The sequence below is a fragment of the Sus scrofa genome, chromosome 6 (genome assembly GCF_000003025.6).
Source record: "Sus scrofa isolate TJ Tabasco breed Duroc chromosome 6, Sscrofa11.1, whole genome shotgun sequence".
Classification (NCBI taxonomy): domain Eukaryota; kingdom Metazoa; phylum Chordata; class Mammalia; order Artiodactyla; family Suidae; genus Sus; species Sus scrofa.
In genome coordinates this window covers 44,988,369-45,011,100 of record NC_010448.4, presented here as the reverse complement: position 1 = coordinate 45,011,100, position 22,732 = coordinate 44,988,369, and the positions used below count along the sequence as shown (strand labels likewise).

The 22,732-nt window shown below is 52.5% G+C and overlaps 1 protein-coding gene across 5 annotated transcripts in view; it reads left to right on the top strand.

The window, feature by feature from the left end:
- ATP4A (ATPase, H+/K+ exchanging, alpha polypeptide) overlaps window positions 1–22,732 on the top strand; it is a 73,783-nt gene that overhangs the window by 46,696 nt on the left and 4,355 nt on the right. For 4 of the 5 annotated variants that reach the window (XM_021093567.1, XM_021093569.1, XM_021093570.1 and 1 more), the window contains 15 exons: window positions 13,685–13,825; window positions 13,950–14,009; window positions 14,366–14,569; window positions 15,682–15,795; window positions 16,040–16,292; window positions 16,583–16,851; window positions 17,760–17,958; window positions 18,343–18,452; window positions 18,533–18,667; window positions 19,131–19,323; window positions 20,399–20,574; window positions 21,052–21,188; window positions 21,277–21,427; window positions 21,523–21,691; window positions 21,773–21,927. In XM_021093567.1, the coding sequence (XP_020949226.1) occupies window positions 13,685–13,825; window positions 13,950–14,009; window positions 14,366–14,569; window positions 15,682–15,795; window positions 16,040–16,292; window positions 16,583–16,851; window positions 17,760–17,958; window positions 18,343–18,452; window positions 18,533–18,667; window positions 19,131–19,323; window positions 20,399–20,574; window positions 21,052–21,188; window positions 21,277–21,427; window positions 21,523–21,691; window positions 21,773–21,927 (2,466 nt within the window). 5 annotated transcript variants of the gene reach the window in all.

Genomic DNA, 22,732 nt, shown 5'->3' with positions numbered 1-22,732 from the left:
CCACTCTAGCTGCCCAAAGGAGGGTGGATTGGGGTGGGGGTGGGGAGAGTGCAGAGTTGAAGCAAGGAGACATCAGGGCAGCTGTCACTATTTTTCAGGGCTGGCTTGAGCCTAGAGGGCTCTTAGCAGCAGGGATGAACCTATCTACAGAATGGATACAGACTCACAGACATGGAGAGCAGACTTGTGGTTGCCAAGGGGGAGGGGGAGAGAGTCAGATGGACTGAGAGTTGGGGGTTAGTAGATGCAAACTATTACATTTAGAATGGATAAGCAATGAGGTCCTGCTGCATAGCACAGGGAACTGTGTCTAATTGCTTGCGATAAAACATGATAGAAGATAATAGGAGAAAAAGAATGTATATATATACATATATATGTATGTATGACTGGGTCACTTTGCTGTACAACAGAAATTGACATAACATTGTAAATCAACTATAACAAAAAATTTAAAAAAACACGCAAATGCCACACACACACACACACACACACCCCTCTTGAGAGAAGTCTGAAGTCCAAACTCTGCATCTCTCTCAAAGTTGGTCATTGCCTGAGCCACACACCCACACACCCACACCCACACATCAGCTCCCCCTCCCAAGTCCCTTTTCTTTTTTTTTTTTTTTTTTTTGGTCTTTTTGCCATTTCTTGGGCCGCTCCCACGGCATATGGAGGTTCCCAGGCTAGGGGTCAAATCAGAGCTGTAGCCGCCGGTCTACGCCAGAGCCACAGCAACACAGGATCCGAGCCGCGTCTGTGACCTACACCACGGCTCATGGCAATGCCGGATCGTTAACCCACTGAGCAAGGGCAGGGATCGAACCCGCAACCTCATGGTTCCTAGTCGGATTCGTTAACCAGTGCACCACGACGGGAACTTCCCAAGTCCCTTTTCTAAAGCCTCCGCTCCCTGCATTGTCTTCTGTCCTAATCTTATGGGGGACAGTACTGTCCCTACTATGGTCTTCAGTGATACCTCCCCACCTACCATCACCTTGCATGTGACCTCATAAAAATCACATCTGGGCATCACCACTGACCAAAAAATAACAGGAAGAATAACTTCGATAGAACTCAGCAGTTTTCTGTGAGATCCAGCTGGCTGAGAATACATGGAACTGGAGAGTGCTCTTCATCATCTTATATATTTTCATCTTTCCTTGCTGATCAGCAAAACCAAGGGGAACATCCAACAGAGACACTTCGACCAAGAAAATTTATAGACAAGGAACACATTGGGCAATGGACCCACCAGGCAAAGGACTCTCCAGTGACAAGACCCTCCAGGCAAGATTCCCACCTGCTAAAAAATAAATAAATAAAAATTAAAAAAAATAAATTTAGGAGTTCCCGTCGTGGAGCAGTGGTTAACGAATCTGACTAGGAACCATGAGGTTGCAGGTTTAATCCCTGGCCTTGCTCAGTGGGTTGAGGATCTGGCATTGCCATGAGCTGTGGTGTAGGTTGCAGACACGGCTCAGATTCCCAGTTGCTGTGGCTCTGGCGTAGGCGGGTGGCTACAGCTCCAATTAGACCCCTAGCCTGGAAACCTCCATATGCCGCGGGAGTGGTCCTAGAAAAGACAAAAAGACAAAAAAAAAATTTTTTTTTTAATTTGCAGAAAAGATTCCCACTAGCTCGTAGATTGTTGAGTCAGTTGGATTCCCTGCTCACCCAAAAGAGATCATCACAAAGTAGTGGATTTAACTGTGTTTATTTCTTCTAGCTCCTTTCAGTGGGGATTTTATTGTGGAGGAAATCTTGAAAACTTTAAAACCAGTGAATTCTAAGAGGGACATATTGGTTTGTGGAGTGTGTGTGTGTGTGTGTGTGTGTGTGTGTGTGTAAAAGAGAAATAAATATGCTTTTCATGTAGGTGGGTTCATGAATGTCTTTGGTTTTTACCACATGGGGCTCAGTTTTGATGGCCTATGACATTGTTTGGAACTGTGAAGGCAAGGAAGCATGAAGGTCACTCTGATTCCTGACCCTGCCCTACTCTGCCCATACCTCCAGTGCCCACCCTACCAGGCAAAAAGGGTCTGTGACTTTCCAGGAGGCAAAGAGACTCCATCAACACTTTTCTTTGTCTCTGTCTTTCTCTCTCTCTCTCACACACACACACAACACATACACATGAACACACACAATTTCGTAGCCCCACATGGCTTGTTCTCGCCTGATATTCCTGGGGTCTTGTCTGTTTCAGACATATCTCTGCACACCCAGAACCTGCACAATCTGGGCCTTGCTCCTTTCTCTTTCTAGGCATAAGAAAGGACTCTGTGCGCATAAGAACAGCAGGAACCTGCTCCGTCCCTCTCTCCATTCTACTGAGGACAGCCAAAAAACCATGAAAATGTGTATCCAATCATATCTCTCCTCAGCTTATATCCTCTGACAGGTTCCCACAGTACTTGGAATACAGTCTCGTATGTTCAGTCCACAAGCTTGCAAAAATCTGTTCTTATCCTTGGAATTGAGTATTTGGATGACAATATGTCTAGATATATGCATGCATGTCTATAAGTGTTTCCTTGAAAATACTCTCAATTGATTTAAGACCCAGTGTCTTTCTTTGGGTTAAGCGAAGCTATTTTGTTATCTTTCCCCACTGTTTATGGATATAAAACCTCATGCAGGAGTTCCCTTGTGGTGCAGTAGGTTAAAGATCCAACGTTGTCACTGCAGCGAGTTGGGTCACAGCTGTAGCTCAGATTCAGTCTCTGGCCTGGGAACTTCCACATGCCATAGGCACAGCCAATAAATGAATGAATGAATGAATAGATAGATAAATAAAGCCTCATGCAGGACCCTGTTGAGGAGCCTCTGTACCTCCAGAAGCCAAGGAACCTCCTAAAGCCAAAGCCCAGGGGTCAGATTGAAGCTCTTAGAGGGGCCTTGGCACTTCTACCCTTTCTCATTCATTCCTCTAGTCTGGTGGTTCTCAAACTTTAGTTTGCATCAGAATTACATGGACGGCTTATTAAACGCAGATCTGGGGGGGTGGGTTGCTTCACCAGGGTTTCATATTCAGGAAGTCTAGGGGTGGGCAGGAATTTGCATTGTGAAGAGATTTCCAGGTGATGTTGACACTGCTCGTTAGAGGACCACCCTTTGAAAATCACCATTCAGGTCTGATTCTTCCCTTGGCGGGCCCATCTCCTGGCTTTCTCTATCAGAGAATGGGTGGCCATTCTCTGAGCCCTCGCCACCCTCCGGTGTCATGCCTTAACCAAAAAGCCCCCACCCTCTGTGTGTCTTCCCTGTGATGACTGTCGCTGGACGGTTGTAGCTCTCAGCCTGGGCTTTGGTCTTCTCTTCAAAGGTCTCCCAGAGCAACCACCATGAAGGCACATCCCCCTCCCATCTCCACAGACCAGGAGAGCTAAGAAGAACAAGTGGGTCACTCTGAATCATGAGTGTTCCCCCCTCATCTTACATTTTTCTACCATTATTTGATGGCCATCAAAGGCCAAGGGAAACACTCAACTAAAGAATCTTCAAGCCAAGGAAGTGCCAGCAGAGAGATCCTAGGGCCATTCAGCCTAATTCTTCAAGGGAAGCAGCACAGGCACCTCACTCACTTGCTCTGGGTTCCCTCCACTGCCATCCACAGGGCTACTCATTTGAAGGAAATGTTGAAAGCAAAGAGAGAAAAGTCTCAGGAGGATGCGCTAGATTGCAGACTGTGTGTGTGTGTGTGTGTGTGTGTGTGTGTGTGTGTGTGTGTGTGTGTGTGTGTGTGTGTGTTTGAGTATGTGCAGTCCTATGTGCTGTTTATACATCCTCATCTATCACTGGGTCTAGCTACCCTGCCCTGTTTCTGTTCTTTTTCTTACCCTCCTTCTCACCACGGAGCCTTTGTACTGGCTGCTCCCATTGCCTGGAACTCTTTCCTCCAAATCTTCTAATGGCTGGTTCCTTTTGTACGTCAGGGGTCACTTTAGATGTTCCTTCTCAGAGAGGCTTTTCCTGCCCTCTCAACCCCACCCCTCAGTCTCATGTGCCCCCGCCCCCCTCCACCGCAGGTGTCTCTCGCTCCTGCTTCATTTTCATTATTGCTCGTAGCCCTTAGTCCTCCATTAAATCTTTTAATTTATTTATTTGGGTGTTTTTCTTCCTTCTCTCCCAGTGGCTGTGAATTCCAGGAAAGCCATGGCCTTGTCTGCCTCAGGCCCTCGCGGCTCAACCTGGGTCTAGTGTACAGTAGGTTCCTCGTAGGAACATCAGTTTGCCCACTGAGCTCCGATTCAGTCTGGAAGTGAGACCCACAATCACTTATGGGGTCTCAATGTTGAACCAATCAGGACTTCAAGCTGAGAAAAATAAAAAGGGCAAATAACTGTATCTCAGCCCCTTTATTTATTGACTCAAGAGGGTAGGAAGAAAGGGGATTGGCTAGGTAACACCCCTTACATGCACTGAACCAATCAGGAGCCGGGACTGAACATTGCGACACACCTATAGGGAGCAACCAATCATAATGAAGGGGTGGTCAGCAGCGAAACCACGCCCAGTGGCTCAATGCCCCAAGGCAGCCTCAGGGACAGAGGCGAAGGAAAGTCCCAAGGACATTAACTAGGTTTGTGATGGATTATTAGACAAGAGTATGGGAGTTTACATGTGTTTATGTCTACGTAAACACACATAAAACACACATAAATGTCCACGTTTATGTCCACATAAAACACATGTAAGGGTGTGGGGAGAATTTATCGGAGGAAAGCAGTTAGAGACACGGAGGGGGTGACGTGGGTGAGGGGGTACAGAGGAGTAACTAGAGGATAGCAGAGGGTTAAATTGTGTTATAGGGCCATCAAGGAACATACGTGGTGTGCTGGGTTCTGGCTTGGGGTATTGTCCTCTGGTTCCGGGCAGTGTCCATTTTCAGTGCCTTTCTAGGCAGAGGGGTTGTTTCAGGGTGTCCTCATTTCTTGGGAGCTCGGATTTCACCTCTCCTGGCCCCATTTATGTCTGCAGATTCCACCTGCCCAGCGTCTGCTCCTCAGGCCAAGGTCCATGGCTCCTGGGACTGACCCCAGGGGCTTAGAGTCCAAGGTCATTCCAGTGCAGCAGGCCATCCAGATGCAGAAGGTCTACCCGATGCAGCCAGTCGTCCTGATGCCCTTGAATCCCCCAGAAAAGGATTATTTGTTTCTCTCCATCATTTCCATCTTCTTCTGCATTCTGCTGGCAATACCAGCCATCTTGTTCTCCATCAAGGTGGGCACCTCCTGGCTACCACCAACTCCCATTTTCCCCACATCTGCCTCCTCTGTCCCACCCCACCTCCCTGCTATTCCCCAGGGACCCCTTCTTTTTCCTCTTGAAGGATTTACTCCCTCCCTCTTCATGTCTAGCTGCCCTGCTCCTCCCCAGCACCTCCTCTCTGTTCCTCCTCCTGTGTTGTGCCCCAGCATCCCCCATCTGGCTCCCCTCTGTCTTCCTTTTTCCACCGAGGGGCTGAACACTGTCCTTACCTCCCTCACTCCACCATTCCTGACCTTGCACCACCCCCTGCCCCGAGATGTCCTTCGCTCATTTCCCTCCTCCTTGGAAACGCTCCCACCAGTTTGCTTCCTCCCCACAGACCCGTGAAGCCAACCTCCTTGGGAATCAAAGGAAAGCACAGATAAATTCCAGACGGGCCTTGGCCTTCAGCATCTCAAGCATCCTGGTGGGCTCCATTATGGTCATTTGCTCCATTGTAATCCGAATCTTGAAGCATCGAATATGAGATTGTTTTGAAAGCTCACCTCCCTTGGAGAGTCATGAACAGTACCTCCTGGGTCCTCTTGGAACCTTTGACCTTGAACATCGTGACCTACCTTACTGAGGGAAGTCTCCCCCCCACCAGATTTTTAAGAGCAATGAAGTTTATGAGGAAGTTTCTATGCTCCATTCATCTGCTGTATGTATGTGTATGTGCACAGGCATCTGCGTGCCCCTGTATCCACTTCACGAACTTCCATGGGGCTTATTTATGTATTCAGCAGACACTTACTGGGCAACCACTATCCTGTACCAGGCACTATTTTAGGCCTTAGTGATTCAGTGCTGACTCAGATTGATGAGGTATCTGCCTCCATAACACCTACTCTACACTGAGAGCACACAGAAGACTAAGATGTTCTGGGTCAGTACTGTCTTAGAGGACATTTGGCAATGGCAAAATTCTCTGTCATCCACTCTGTCCAATATCATACCCACTAGGCATATGTGGCTATTGAGCACTTGAAATGTCGCTAGTGCAACTGAAGAACTCAATTTGTAGGTAATTTAATGACAATTAAGTTAAATTTGCCATGTGTGGTCAGTGGCTACTGTCCTGGGTAGCCGGGTCTAGATAGGGATCAACATCATGACCAGTTTATTCTAAAAGGATGTAACGCAAGGAGAGTCAGATGGAAGACGTGCACAGAGCAAGATACGAGGAAAGGGCGTGGAGCTTCCATGCAGCCCTCTCTTAGCCCCTCCTCATGTTCACCAACCGAGAAGCTCTTGGAACCCATCCTTTTGGGTTTTGATAGAGAACTCTGTTGACTTAAAGAAAAATGCTCAATGTAAGAGTTTTGAGTTTACGTTATACTCAGGGAGCCTACTGGGAATGCTGGCCCAGGAGACACCCTCTCAGTGGTTCTAAGGAACTGCTCCAAAGAGGTAGGGGGAGAAGCCAGTATATGTATGATTTTGGGCTTGGGAATATGTGTATATTGGCAAAAAGATTACTTGGTAATCTTGGTAAAAGATTACTGCTAGTCTCAAAGAACAGTTAACTCAGGTGAATGATTTTAGTGCTTTTCTGTATATGAAAAAAGCAGGAATCTGGGTTCATTCAAATTCTTCCTAAGATACACATCTGACTCTCAAAAGGGCCTATTTTTCCAAAGCACCAGATGCTTCATCCTGTTTTTTCATCTTGAATTCCCATCAGGATGCACTGTCAGTGAGAATTGGGGGGCAAGTGATGTGCTTTGTTTTTCTTTGCTTTACACTTCATTACAGTCATAATTGATAAACTCATTGGCCACTGGCCATTGATTTAACCCCCAGCCCCTCTCTCCTCCCCAGAGGTTGGTGGGGGTGGGTGGGTATACAGAGTTCAAATCCTCTAATCACTTGGTTGGTTCCCATGGCAACTGGCCTTCAATCTTGTGTATCATCAACCTAGAAATGTCCTGTCCAGGATGGTAGCCACAAAATTAATTCAGGATGGATCACAGGCTTAATATGAAAGGTAAAACTATAAAGCTTCCATGAGAAAACACAAGAGAGTATTTTCTATAACCTTTGGAAAGGTAGACAAATATTTCTTCAACACAAAATACCTAAGTATAATATTCAAAATGATAATTGGATCTTCATCAAAGTTTTACACTTCTGTTTGTGAAGACACCACTAAGAAAGTGAAAAGTCAAGTCACAAATTGAAAGCAATAGGAAAAAACAAGCAGTTCAGAGCTTTCCTGTGGCGCAGTGGGTTAAGGATCCAGCATTGTCACTGCAGTGGTTTGGGTTGCTGCTCTGGTATGGGTTCAATCCCTGGCCTGGGAAATTCCACATGCCGTGGGTACCACCAGATGAAAAAGAAAAAGGAAAAACAAGCAGTTCGACTTGTTTTAATGAGCAAAAACCATGAACATGCATTTCACAAAATATAATTTCCACATGGCCACAGCAGCATATGCAGGGCGCTTAGCATCCTTCATCATTAGGGAAATGCAAATTAAACCTGCAATGGGATACCACTATATACCCAAAGAATACCTAAAGGTAAAAAGGCTGATGTCAACAAATTTGGGCAAGGAATCCATCTGTATTCCCTGGTTGCAAATAACAGAGAAGAAAACCAATTCTCCCCCCGCACCCCCGCCCTCTCTCTCTCTCTCTCCCTCTCTCTCTCTCTCTTTTTTTTTCCTTAGGGCTGCACCTGCAGCATATGGAATTCCCAGGCTAGGGGTTGAATCCCAGTTGCAGCTGCCGGCCTATACCACAGCCACAGCAATGCTGGAGTTCCCATCGTGACTCAGTGGAAACGAATCTGACTAGTATCCATGAGGATGTGGATTCAATCCCTAGCCCTGCTCAGTGGGTTAAGGATCTGGTGTTGCTGTTAGCTGTGGTGTAGGTTGCAGATGTGGCTTGGATCCTGCGTTGCTGTGAGCTGTGGTGTAGGATGGCAGCTATGGCTCCAATTAGACCCCTAGCCCAGGAACCTCCATATGCCCAGAGTGTGGCCCTAAAAAGACAAAAACAAAAACAAAATCCAGTGCCTTCCTCATAAGGTTATTGTGAGGATGAAACAAGTTCACACGTATAAGTGCTGAAGACAGGCTCAGTGCAGTAAGTTTCCAATGAGTGTCAGCTGTTATCCTGGGTTTCTTGTCATTCTGTTTGTGCGTCTGTCCCTCTGTTTATGTTGGGGACATGTGTCTTTGGTGGACAAAGAACATCACATCGAATGCCCATCGTGGCTCAGCTGTAACAAACCCGACTAGGAACCATGAGGATGCAGGTTTGATCTCTGGCCTCTCTCAGTGGGTTAAGGATCTGGTGTTGCCGCAAGCTGTGGTGTAGGTCTCAGTCGCTGCTCCGATCCTGTGTTGCTATGGCTGTGGTGTAGGCTGGCAGCTGCAGATCCAATTCAGCCCCTAGCCTGGGAACCTCCATGTGCCATGGGGGCGGCGGCCCTTAAAAGACCAAAAAAAAAAAAAAAAAAAAAAAAAAAAAAAAAGGCAGGGCCATATGGCCATGTCAGTATTAGTGGCTACGACAGCTGCTGCAGGCTGTTGAGTGTCCCGAGGACCCTGAGATTTTTTCCTTCAACAAGTTTATGGTGCACCCACTCTTTGCTATTCTAGGCACTAGAGATACATTTGTCCAAAGAAAAACAGGGAAAAATCCCTGCCCTCTTGTTGCTCACATTCTGTCTGGGGATTCAGAAAATACACAAGAAATGCAAGAAGTAAGAAAAATTGCATAGGTTAGAAAGTGATAAGTGCTAGGGGGGAAAAGTGGAGAATGTAATGAAATGGAGAGGGCAGGAGGGAGACTGCGGGTTACCATTTGAATGCGGTTGGTCAAGGAGGCCTCACTGGGAAGTCAACAGTCATGTAAAGGTCTGATGGAGGGAGTTCCCGTTGTGGCTCAGTGAGTTAAGGACTCGGCATTGTCTCTGTGGGGATGCAGGTTTGATCCCTAGCCTTGCTCAGTGGGTTAAGGATCCAGCATCACTTCAAGCTTTGGCGTAGCTCACAGTTGCAGCTCCGATCGGACCCCTGGCCAGGGAACTTCCATATGCTGCCGGTGTGGCCATAGAAAGAACAAAGAAAATGAAGAAAAAGAAAAGATCCAATGGAGGGAGCGAGGGGCTGTGCAGAATCTGGGGGAGGGCCCTGAGTCTCCAGGGCCAGTGGGGCTGGCAGGGACCCAGCAGCGGGAGGTGGGAGGAGGGGAGGTCTGAGAGGCAGCTTGCTAGGGCCTTGAGCCTCAGTGTGAGGACGTGGCTTTGAGGTGGAGCCGTGCGAGGGCTCTGAGCCAGGAGGGCCCTGGTCTGACTCAGGGGTTCACAGGGTCTCTCTGCCTGCTGGTGGGAAGCAGCATATGGGGGTGGAGAGGGGGAGGAGGCTGCTGTGAGACCCCAGCAGGAGGGGCTGGAGGTCGAACTGAGTGGGAGCAGAGAAGGGAGAGATGGTTGGATTGAGGATGTGATTTCACGATCCTAGACACGGAAGCCTGAGACACTTGGCCTTTCCACATCCGGACAAAGGGGGAGAGGAGCAGAACACGGGAGACCTGGCTGCCAGCTTACCTTGCCCCTCACTTGACCTGCTGCCTGCTCCTGTGCCAGCTCGAGGAGGAGGGGAAGCTAGGTCACTGCCCGCTGTGTCCCTACTTCAGTTTCCCCGGGGTTTGGAGGTGGGGGAAGGGTGACCCACCCAGGAGGCGAAGGGCATTGCTGAGTCCACCATCTTATCAGAGACCAAACACAGACAGAAAATCAAGGTCACAAAGAACTCTCGCTCAGCAAACACTCGCTAAGGCCAGCCTGGGCTGACTCAGGGCTGGGTGATGCAGGCACCCAGTGGTGACAGAGGCATCCTGGATCCCCTCATCAGGAGTCCAGCAGGGAGATGAAATGTCATCAAATAGGCACAGAAGAGCGGTCAGGCTGTGAAGGCAGAATTAGGGGTCAGAGTGGCCAGGGCTGGGATGGAGAAGCCTAGAGGTCTGTGGGTTGAAGAAGATTTCCTGGAGAAAGGACGTCTGCGCTGGAGCAGGAAAGATGAGGAGTAGAAACAGGCTGCAAGTCCAGTGTTTCAGGCAGAGGACTCTGCTTGTGCCAAGGTCTTGTGTTGATAACTTGGACAAGTGGACATCCTGAAGCATGAAGGGCAAGTGGGAAGAAGAAGGGACAGCCAGGGGTCTGATCCCAGCAGGGCTCATAGGATGCTGTGTCCCTAAGGGTGTGTGTGATCATGATTCTGGGAGACTCTTTCATGTTTTTTATGGCTGCACCTGTGGCCTATGAAAGGTCCCAGGCCAGGGATCAAACCTGTGCCTCCACAGCGACCTCAGCTGCTGCAGATGGATCCTCAACCCACTGTGCCACAGCAGGAGCTCTAGTCCTGGGAGACTTTTGTTCAAATTCCCCTTCAAACACACTCAGGGAATTCTCTTGTGGCGCAGTGGGTGAAGGATCTCATGTTGTTGTTGCTGTGGCTCGGGTTGCTGCTGTGGTTCGGGTTTGATCCATGGCCCATGGAAATTTCACATGATGTGGGCATGGCCAAAAAAAAAAAAAAAAACCCACAAAACACTGTCTGTCTGGAAATCACAAATGTGGTAAAATTGGGAGTTCCCTTTGTGGCTCAGTGGTTAATGAACCCGACTAGGATCCATGAGGATGTGGGTTTGATTCCTGGCCTCGCTCAGTGGGTTAGGGATCCCATGTTGCCGTGAGCTGTGGTGTAGGTCGAAGATGTGGCTTAGATCCTGCATTGCTGTGGCTGTGGTGTAGGCTGGCAGCTGTATCTCTGATATGACCTGAGCCTGGGAATCTCCATATGCTTCGGGGGTAGCCCTAAAAAGCAAAAAAAAAAAAAAAAAAAAAAAAAAAAAAAGTGGTAAAATCATTAAATTTACGTGGTTAGGCAGGTGTTCTTTTTAATATGCCTGTGACTTGTAGGTCTGAAATGTTTAAAATAAAATGTTGAAAATTAACATAAAATAATAAAATAAAGAAACAAGATATAAGAGAAAACAAATGCAGCAGGGACCAGAGAAGATCGGTTTCTGAGGGGCCCCAGAGGAGTTCCCAGTGACTGGGACTTCCTGGGGGCCTTCCAGGTTTGTTAGTGAATGTTCCCAACCATCCAGAGAACTAAAACCTGCTCAACATCCAACTGTGTCTGAGGACACTGTTATGGGTGCTGTGCACACAGCAGTAGACAACCAAGGCCCAGTCTTCCTTCTAGTGCAACAAAATTGACACCAAATGAATAAGATACCATGTCAGGTTGGGATAAAGGGTGTGAGGAAACAGGGTGAGGGGATGGGGAGCCTCATGCGGATACCGTTCTCTGAGTGAGGACTCCCAGAAGAGGTGACATATGAGCTGAGACCTGGAGGGAAGGGAAAGCCATGCTGACATCTAAGAAAGAGAGTACCAGGCAGAAGGAACAGCAAGTGCAAAGGCCCTGGGGCAGGAATGACCTTGGCCTGTACAAAGTACAGCAAGGCCAGTACCCTTGGATGGGTAGTAGAGACTGAGCTGGGAGAGGTGAGCTGGGGCCAGACCTTGCAAGAATGATTTTAGAGTTTATTCTGAGAAGGAAGCCCTTGGAGGGGTGTAAGCAGAGGAATGGCACAAGCTGATTTCCATGTGTGGCTCAGAGAGATGAAGCCCCTGGTGAGCGAAGGGGTTTGTTGTAAAGGCAGTGAGTATGACCTCTCCTGGGGTTTCCTGCAGCCTGGCGCCGGTGGGACGGGGCTCCGGCTGCTCCACAGCTTCAGCCTTCCCAGGTGCCCTGCCCAGAGGACAAGGACATCACCAAGGCAATTATCTTATCAGATCTACCCACATGTGCCCCTGGAGACACGTCCACCCTGTGAGGCCCAAGCATGGGATATTAAAGACCCACCATCCCACCAATCCAACCCCTCACTGCTGCCCATGGAGGTTCCTGCCTGGGAGGTGGGGGGTTGGAGGGGGTCCCCAGACCTCAAATCCGGCACCCAGCTAGAGCCAGGCCTTTGGGACACATCCTTCCCTTACTTTGCATCTTGGTTTCCCCAGCTGGGCAATTTGGGGGGGGAGCAGGGAATGATTGAGGGCTGTGATGGCTCTAGCTAGAGTGTGGCGTGTCTCTAGGGTCCTCTGAGCCTCACTTTCCCCCTCTGCACAACAGGGATAATAGTGCCACTTTCACAGGGGTTTCTGGCACGGACCCACAGGGTCATGTAAGCACAGTGCCTGGCACATGCTTGGTGCCGCTGCCTTGAAGTTTGGGTGTTTTCATTGGTGATACCATATGAGAGCCAGGCTCTGGGGTCAAACCTGGGCTGGAAGCCTGTCCCTTCTACTTAGTCATCACAACCTTAGGCAAAGTCCTTAACCATGTCTGTGCCTCGATTTCTTCATCTGTGCAATGTGCTAATAAGAGAAACTAACTCCAGGGGTTCCCGTCGTGGCACAACGGAAATGAATCCAACTAGGAACCATGAGGTTGCGGGTTCAATCCCTGGCCTTGCTCAGTGGGTTAAGGATCCAGCATTTCCATGAGCTGTGGTGTAGGTCACAGACACAGCTTGGGATCTGGCATTGCTGTGGCTGTGGTGTAGGCCGGCGGCTACAGCTCCGATTAGACCCCTAGCCTGGGAAGCTCCATATGTCGCGGTTGCAGCCCTAAAAAGGACAAAAGATTAAAAACAAAAAAAAAAAGAGAGAGAGAGAGAACCCAACTCTGTAGGGCTGTTGTGAGGAGTAGGGAAACACTGGAGCAGAGTGCACAGGGCAGACCCAGAACAGGGTGAGCGCTCCCTGAACCACAGCCATTATGGGGACCATTGGAGCCCCCCTCCCCCAGGAGGCTGGAGCCTGCAGTGTGGCCTTAAAGAGGACATCCTGCTGCCAGTCTGCCAGGTTCTGAGTCTTGGCTCTTTCACGGCCTAGCCTGGGACAGTGCGAAGCGACCTCACCTGGCTCTGCCTCAGTATCCCCATCTGAAAGCGGGGAAGAATGGCACTCACCTCAGAGGGTGGTTGTGAGGTTAAATAAGTTAATACGTGAAAGCCCTTGGCACCATGCAGGGCCCACAGTCAGCACCCTGTGTTTGCTATGCCTCTCATCATCGTTGTTAGTGCAGCTATGCCCACTGGTGCCCTGATCTCAGGGGCAGGTTGTGATGGGGTCTGGGCTGGTCGGGCAGCTCAGGCCTGGAGGTCACCCCAAGGAGCCCTGTAATCAGCTGTAATCAGGCCTGTCCTGCTCCACCTCCTCCCTCCCGGAGTATATCAGGGCTGGCCCAGACCCCAGGCTCCGTCTCAGCAAAGGAGGGTGGCTGCACTGGGCACCATGGGGAAGGCGGTGAGAGGGGTCAGGGACGGGGGATGGAGGTTGGAGGCAGGGGTTCCAGTGGGATCTGATGCCTTCCTGTCCCCTCCCCACCCATTCCCAGGAGAATTATGAGCTGTACCAAGTAGAGCTGGGTCCTGGTCCTAGTGGGGACATGGCAGCCAAGATGAGCAAGAAGAAGGCGGGCCGTGGTGGGGGCAAGAGGAAGGAGAAGCTGGAGAACATGAAGAAGGAGATGGAGATTGTGAGCCGGGGCCGGTCCAGGGCTAGGGGTGGGGTGGGGGTGGGGAGCATGGGGGGCCAGGCAAGGGCAGGGCTGGGTGCCCCCGTGAGAGCCGGACAGTGAGTGTCATGCCCCCACCATATAGAATGACCACCAGCTGTCTGTGGCAGAGCTGGAACAGAAATACCAGACCAGTGCAACCAAGGTGAGCTGGGCAGAGGGAGGGGTGGGCGCAGGGGGAGGGGGAGAGAGGGGGAAGCGAGAAAGCACCCAACGGAGAGCCAGAGAAAGAGAAGCTGGTACAAAGAGACTGAAAGAGCGACAGAGGCAGAGACAGCAGGAAGACAGAGACGGAAAGATGGGAGAGAAAAGAAACACAAAGGAGGGATCAGGGAGGGGCAGGAAGAGACAGAGCCAGAGAAAGAAATGGAGAGACGCAAGACAGACCGAGAGAGGGGAAAGGAGACAGAGACAGAAGGGCTCTCACCCAAGAGGAGAGAGCCCTTGGCGGCCACCGCCAACCCATCCTCCCCGACCCTTCCCGACCCTTCCCGTCCCCAGGGCCTGTCTGCCAGCCTGGCTGCAGAGCTGCTGCTGCGGGATGGGCCCAACGCGCTGAGGCCGCCACGGGGCACCCCTGAGTACGTCAAGTTCGCAAGGCAGCTGGCGGGCGGTCTGCAGTGCCTCATGTGGGTAGCAGCGGCCATCTGCCTCATTGCCTTTGCCATCCAGGCCAGCGAGGGCGACCTTACCACGGACGACAATGTGAGTGGCGGGTGCTGGGGCCAGATATGGAGCGTGGGGGCCAGAAGACATGGAGCGTGGGACTTGGGACACAAGTGGCATGGGATGGGGATGTAGAGACATGGAAATACAACTCTAAGACATGGGTTGTGGGGGCTGAAGGACACGGGGATATGAGACAGCCCCAAAGACAGGCATCATGGGGGACACGGCCAGACCGTGTCAAAGAGATGGAGGACACAGGGAGGGCTAGAAAGACACAGAAAGGCAACACTGAAGGTGTGGGGCTTGGAAAGCAGAGGACATGAGGACACGGGGCAGACCAAGGACAGAGGGCACAGGGGACATCATGACTCAGACATGGGACACAAGGACATGGGGACACGAGAGACTCAAGACTCAGGACTCAGTGCATGGAGAGATGTAAGAGAAATATGGAGCCGCAGCGACAGAGAGAACTTTGAGAAGCAGGACAAGAGGACACTGGATAGATGATAAGAGTCAGGACAGGGGACATGTGATATTGAACATGTGACACAGACTGGGGACTCAAGGATACATAGACATGGGGAGACATCAGACATAGCGACTTGGAATGTGGAACATGGGGCAGTGATCATGAGGACACCGAACATGAACTGTGAGGACTGCAGCACACGTGGAAAAGGGGACAGGAGGGCACAGGAACCCGTGGGCATACGGGACACAGAGGATGGCGCGTAGATTATAAAAACACAGAATATGAACCTTGGAACACAGGGAATATAGAGAACAGGAGTCAGAGGACAGTGGGGAATGTGAGACTTGGGAGACACAGGAAAAGGGGACACGCACAAGCAAAGTGCATGGTGACGGGGGCACCAGGCGTCGTGTATGGGGCCAAAGGGGCCAGAGAATGTAGGCTGTATGGACGTAGGGACAGGAGACACCAAGAATACAGGGTAGTTGGATGTGGGATAGGGAGACCATGGGGGCAGGGACACCAGTCACAGGAGGTGCCCGAGGCTTCCTAAGAGAGTGTAGAAAACCATGGCAGTGACCCTGGAGGAAAACCACCAGGGGACCAGAGAGCCGCGGGTGGCCTCGGGCAGGGAGCTTCCAGCCCCTAGTCTGAACTCAGCCCCTCTCCCCAGCTATACCTGGCACTGGCCCTCATCGCTGTGGTTGTGGTCACGGGCTGCTTTGGCTACTATCAGGAGTTTAAGAGCACCAACATCATCGCCAGCTTCAAGAACCTTGTGCCCCAGGTGGGTCCCTAGCTGCCCCCCCCACCCTTTTAGGTTCCAAGTGTCCACAGTGCCACAGGCAGGCTCCTGGCATTTCTGTGGGGCCCCTTCCCTTCAGGCCCAACCAGCCCTTCATCCCCGACCACCATCCCTCCCCACGAGTCCTTACTTCTCCCCCGCTTTAAGCTCCCACCTCCCTGCTGCAACTTGGTAGTTTCCACCCCCACCTCCTGCCCCCCTCAACTCTGATACCCTTGCCCCGCAGCAAGCGACTGTGATCCGAGATGGGGACAAGTTCCAGATCAATGCAGATCAGCTCGTGGTAGGCGACCTGGTGGAGATGAAAGGCGGGGATCGAGTGCCAGCCGACATCCGCATCCTCCAGGCCCAGGGCTGCAAGGTGGACAACTCCTCGCTGACCGGAGAGTCGGAGCCGCAGACCCGCTCACCCGAGTGCACACACGAGAGCCCCCTGGAGACCCGCAACATCGCCTTCTTCTCCACCATGTGCCTCGAGGGTGAGGCCCCACCCGTCCCCTGCTGCCCAGCTGACTGCACCACCTGCCCACTCCCCACCGCTGCCTCCACCGCCCCCTCTGCTTCAATCTGAGACACCCTGCCTCCCACTCCATGTGACTGCCACCGCTTCACGTCACACTGCCCCTCTAGCTCCCGCTGTTGCTGCCCCCTTCCCAGCTCACGCTTCCTCCACCGCCTTCCATAAATGCCCCTCCTCCAGGGCACGCCACTGCCCACGCCCCCAGTGCTGCCCACCCAGCCCTGAGTCACCCTCTTGGCCCCACGACAGGCACGGCACAGGGCCTGGTGGTGAACACCGGCGACCGCACCATCATCGGGCGCATTGCGTCCCTGGCCTCGGGGGTAGAAAACGAGAAGACGCCCATCGCTATCGAAATCGAACACTTTGTGGACATCATCGCAGGCCTGGCCATCCTCTTTGGTGCCACGTTTTTCATTGTGGCCATGTGCATCGGCTACACCTTCCTGCGGGCCATGGTCTTCTTCATGGCCATCGTGGTAGCCTATGTGCCTGAGGGGCTGCTGGCCACGGTCACGGTGAGTTGGGGAAGCAGGAGATTGGTGCCGGGAGCTGAGAGGCCTGGCCGTCTGTCGTTTTGTTCATCCAGGCTTCTCTCCATCATCTCCCTCTCTCTTCATCTATCCATTTACCTTCCATCCACCACCCTGCTTCCTGTCATCCAACCTCCTCCCCACCCCCAGCTGTGCACCGATCCTATCCATTCGGCAAATACTCCCCAAGGCTACTCTGGGCCATGTCCTGTGCCACACACTGAGGGCTCAAAATTGGACAGGGAGGGGCTTTGACAGCAGGAGGCTGAGGTTTGGTATCGAGGGCTATAGGCAGCCTTCAAGAGTCAGCATCCTGTCCAGGGCCAGGACAGGTGGTCCAGGGAATGTCAGTTTTCTCGTTTTGATTGTGCTAAGACAAATTATAGAACCAGAGTTCCCGTCGTGGCTCAGTCGAAATGAACCTGACTAGCATCCATGAAGATGCAGGTTCGCTCCCTGGGCTCACTCAGTGGGTTAAGGATCTGGCGTTGCCGTGAGCTGTGGTGTAGGTCGCAGACGTGGCTCGGATCCTGTGTTGCTGTGGCTGTGGCGTAGGCTGGCAGCTACAGCTCCAATTCGACCCCTAGCCTGGGCATCTCCATGTGCCATGGGTGCGGCCTTAAAAAGCAAAAAAGAAAAAAAAGAAAAAGAAAAATTACAGAACCTCAACTAGGACAGCTTAGAGTGGACCTTGCTATGTTTATCTGGACAGGTTGGGAGGTAACCCAAGAGGAAAGACAAAGTCATGGAGGCAAGAAAAACCCTCATTTTTTTCAGGGGAATGTGGAGGTACTGTGGCAGGGATAAAGGATCCCCAGTGTTGAGAAAGGAGGGAAGTGGGACTGGGAGCAAGGCTTGGTCTCCATGCCTGCATTGCTCACCCCTTCCCCCAGGTCTGCCTGTCCCTGACAGCCAAGCGGCTGGCCAGCAAGAACTGTGTTGTCAAGAACCTGGAAGCGGTGGAGACACTGGGCTCCACGTCAGTCATCTGCTCTGACAAGACGGGGACCCTCACTCAGAATCGCATGACTGTGTCCCACCTGTGGTTCGACAACCACATCCACTCAGCTGACACTACAGAAGACCAGTCAGGTGTGGAGATGGGAGGAGACATGGGGCTGGGCAAGATCTGGACAAAGCGGAGGCGGAGGTCGGAGCGCTGAGGTTACTGAAGGGAGCCTGGGAGGGCTTTGCCTTAATGGAGAGGGGGCACCATCCCATTTGGCAAAGGGTGGGATCCTGGGTCTCGGGGGAGCCAACCTCCAGGTCGGTGAAGGGGCTTGGTATGGGGTCTCAAGGGAGACGCGATACTGGGTCTGGAGAGAAAAGCACCGTCCTGGCGGCCTGGCATAGGAGGAGGTGTTTGGGTTCCACCCAGGTCTGGGGTGGGGATCCAGACCCGAATCTAGCGGGAGGGAATCGGTTCCGGTATGGGAGAGCCCCCTCGCGGCCCCAGCCTGGACTCCTGGCTTCCAGGGCAGACATTTGACCAGTCCTCAGAGACGTGGCGGGCGCTGTGCCGCGTGCTCACCCTCTGCAACCGCGCTGCCTTCAAGTCGGGCCAGGACGCGGTGCCTGTGCCCAAGGTAAGAACCTGGGGTATTCAGGGGGATCCGAGGTGCCTCGTGCAGCCAGGCTCGCCTCTGACACTGGCCCGCGTTCCCAGCGCATCGTGATCGGAGACGCGTCCGAGACGGCGCTGCTCAAGTTCTCGGAGCTGACGCTGGGCAATGCCATGGGCTACCGTGAGCGCTTCCCCAAAGTCTGCGAGATCCCCTTCAACTCCACCAACAAGTTCCAGGTGTGCAACCGCTGCGGCTGGCCCCGCCCACAGTCCAGTCCCTACCACAAAGCCCCGCCCACGGCGGGGCCCCATCCACATTCAGAGCGGGCCTGTGGCGGGGCTGCACTCTCAGTCCCCTCCCTCTCCACAATCAAACCCCACCCACACCTCCAGTCCCGCCCACAGCCAAGGCCCACAGACCGCCAGGGCGCTCCGCCCGCTCCCAGCTGTCAGGTCCTCGGTGGGAAGAGGCTCCCAATCCAAATCCCGCCCAGCCCAATTTCGACCCTAGTTCTGTCGGTTCCCCGCCCCAGTTCTCTGCCTCTACCAAGGACCTGCCCAGCGCGCCCCTCACCCTCAGCCCGAACCTGACCCTCCCAAGCTCAGGCCTCGCTTGGATGCTGTCAGCCCCGCCCTTCTCCCAAGCCCCATCCCTCCCGCTTGACCTCGCCCACAACACCGCCTCTTCCCCCGCCCACAGCTGTCCATCCACACACTGGAGGACCCTCGGGACCCGAGGCACGTGCTTGTGATGAAGGGCGCCCCCGAGCGCGTCCTGGAGCGCTGTAGCTCCATCCTCATCAAGGGCCAGGAGCTGCCACTGGATGAGCAATGGCGCGAGGCCTTCCAGACTGCCTACCTCAGCCTGGGAGGCCTCGGAGAGCGGGTCCTGGGTGAGACCCCAAAACTGGGGTAGAGGGTAAACCCGCGTGTGAGGAGGAGCTAGCCCAGACCCTGCCCAACCTTCCCGGCCTACCCCTCACCCTGACCTTTCCTATCATTGGTTGACAGCTGACCTGCCCCAGTCCACACACTCACCTTTGACTTTCTCGGTCTCAGGCATGACCCCTGTCCTCAACTCCTACCTAGACCCAACCTCTCCCCACCCGTCCTCACCTCAATCTTACCTATCCTGACCTGACCTGTGGTTGGTTGATTTTTCTCAACTGATGACCTGCCCTTGTTTTCACCTCTGCCTTTCAGCGTCCTCCTCTTGAGCCTTTGACCTTCCCCAGTCCCTACCTCAACTCCAGACTTTCCCCAATCCTTGTCCTGACCTCTGACCAACCCCCACCTCCCCAGTTTTTGTCCTGATTCCTGAAATTTCCTTAACCCTTGCCTCAACCCTAGAAGGCACAAACCTGTGGTTCAATTCTGCATCTCCCACTTTACTTGGTGTATGACCTCTGGCAAGAAGTGTCCTTTCCCTAAGCCCATTTCCTCATTTGCAAGATGAGGATGCTAACTGCCTCACAGAATGGTTGTGGGGATGGATTCAGACAAAGTTGTCCCTCAGTATCCACGGGGGTTGGTTCCAGGACACCCACTCTACTCCCCTGCAATGTCACCCCATAGACACCAGAATCTGTGGATGCTCAGATCCCTTGTGTAAAATGGTGTCGTAGTTGTGTATAACCTATGGCTTCTTTCCAAATACTTAAAATCATCTCTAGATCACGTATAGTCCCTAGTACAATGTAAACGCTATGTAAGTAGTTGTCAGTGTGTGGCAAGTTTAAGTTTTTGGAATTCTCTGAAATTTTTTTCTGACTATTTTTTTGCTCTGCAGTTGGTTGAGTCCATGGATGTGGCCCCCTTGGACTGACTGTAATGGGAATGAAGGATGTGGTACAGGGTCAGGCATCCAGAGGTGCTTGGAGCAAGGCCTGGTTATGTTACTCACCACCCGGCCTTGCTATGGAAGGGCCAGCCCAGGCCTCCTCTCTGACGTCCCTGTTTTCTGGTCAGGCTTCTGCCAGCTCTACCTGAGTGAGAAGGACTACCCGCCTGGCTATGCCTTCGACGTGGAGGCCATGAACTTTCCAACCAGTGGCCTGTGCTTCGCGGGACTCGTATCCATGATAGACCCACCCCGGGCCACTGTTCCTGATGCCGTGCTCAAGTGCCGAACAGCAGGCATCCGGGTATGGCCCCTTGGGAGAGGACCAGGCAGGGGTGAGAACAGAGGATGGCAGTATTTGGGGATGAGGAACCCCGTGACAGGAACTCACCCGGAAATGGCTTGAACCACAAAGGAATACGTTGGTTCAAGAACTGAAACATTCTGGGGAGTGGAGCTTCAGGTATAGCTGGATTCAGGAGTTCAGAGTCTTTAGGAATTTGCCTTTCTCCATATAGCTCTGCTTTTCTCTCAAGCAGTCCCTCCATTTTGGTGGACAAAGATCACCACTCTCTAGCAGTTCCACCTTACACCCCACCTGTTTAGCTGACCTATCAAAAAAAAAAAAAAAAAAAAAAGGGTGCCTCTTTGGCAGTTGTATCAGATAGGGTCGCGTGTTCATCCCTGAACCAATCACTGTGGCTGGGGGATGTTGACTGGGGAGGACAGGGAGAGTGGCTGATTTGAAGGGGTCAGGGGTCTGCTGGTTCCCCCCCTACAGGTGATCATGGTGACAGGTGACCACCCCATCACAGCCAAGGCCATTGCGGCCAGTGTGGGCATCATCTCGGAAGGCAGCGAGACAGTGGAGGACATTGCAGCCCGCCTCCGTGTGCCCGTGGACCAGGTTAATCGGAAGTAAGCCCCCTTCCGCCCTCTTTGTGGTTCTTCCTACAGAACTACACAGACGGAAGCCCCAGCAGTGCTCTCCCACCTCCCTCCCTAGGGATGCCCGAGCCTGCGTGATCAACGGCATGCAGCTGAAGGACATGGACCCATCAGAGCTGGTCGAAGCCCTGCGTACCCACCCTGAGATGGTCTTTGCTCGCACCAGTCCCCAGCAGAAGCTGGTGATTGTGGAGAGCTGCCAGCGACTGGTGCGGGCCTGCTGATGAAGGTGGGCAGGTGGGTGGGGCTGGCCCTGGGCTGTCTTCGCCCTGACCAGCCTCCCACCTGCACCCACTGCCTGCAGGGTGCAATCGTGGCTGTGACAGGGGATGGTGTGAATGACTCCCCAGCCCTGAAGAAGGCAGACATCGGTGTGGCCATGGGTATTGCTGGCTCGGATGCTGCCAAAAATGCAGCCGACATGATCCTGCTGGATGACAACTTCGCCTCCATTGTGACTGGCGTGGAGCAGGGTCAGGGCTGGGGGCAGGCGGGGTGGGTGCAGGAGGGATAGGGGCTGCAAGGAGGCTGAAGTGCCTGTTGTATCCCCACAGGCCGACTGATCTTTGACAACTTGAAAAAGTCCATCGCCTACACGTTGACCAAGAACATCCCTGAACTGACGCCCTACCTCATTTACATCACCGTCAGCGTGCCCCTGCCCCTCGGGTGCATCACCATCCTCTTCATTGAACTCTGCACTGACATAGTGAGTCTGCAGCCCCCACGCCCCTGCTCGTGCCCAGAGACATAGGCCCACAAACAGGCGGGATGGGCAGGGACCACTGTGGACACTCTTGGACACAGAGCGATACAGATGTGGGTACAACAGACAGCCAGATGTGGACACACAGGTAGGCAGGCGGGTAGTCACAGACAGAATGACAGGTGTGGGTACACAGGAGGAGCCTCCGGTAGGCATGGTCACACTCATGGGCACACAGGGACACACATATGGACACTCACCACACAGAGATTTTAACAGACACTGTATGTGGCTAAACTTGGACCATGGACAGATAAACAGCATCAGGTAGATCCCAAGGCAGAGGATGCAGCCAGACCCATTGCTATGTCACACTCGACAGCACCTGCTCTAGGCCAGGCACACATTCATCGGGTTTGTTTTGTCCACATGACTACTCTGTGAGGTGAGCTTTATTTATCATCCTCATTTTATTGATGAACTAATTGAGGCAGGTTGAGCACCTAGTTCCAGGTCATACAGCTAATAAGTGGCATGGCTGGGATTCAAGCCCCAGCAGTCAGATGCCCCAGAGCCTCTGGCCTCGATCAGTACACTCTGTTGCCACTCTGTGGTCACAAACAGATGAGGTGGGGGCCGGGGTGGAGAACACAGGTACACAGAGAGATAGAAGACATGCAGAGATAGAGAGTAACAAAGAGAGACATAGAGACAGGGACACAGAGACACCAAAGCAGAGACAGGGTCACAGAGAGACTAGAGACTGGGACAAAGGAATGAAGAAAGTAAGGGACAGGAAGAGAGAGCG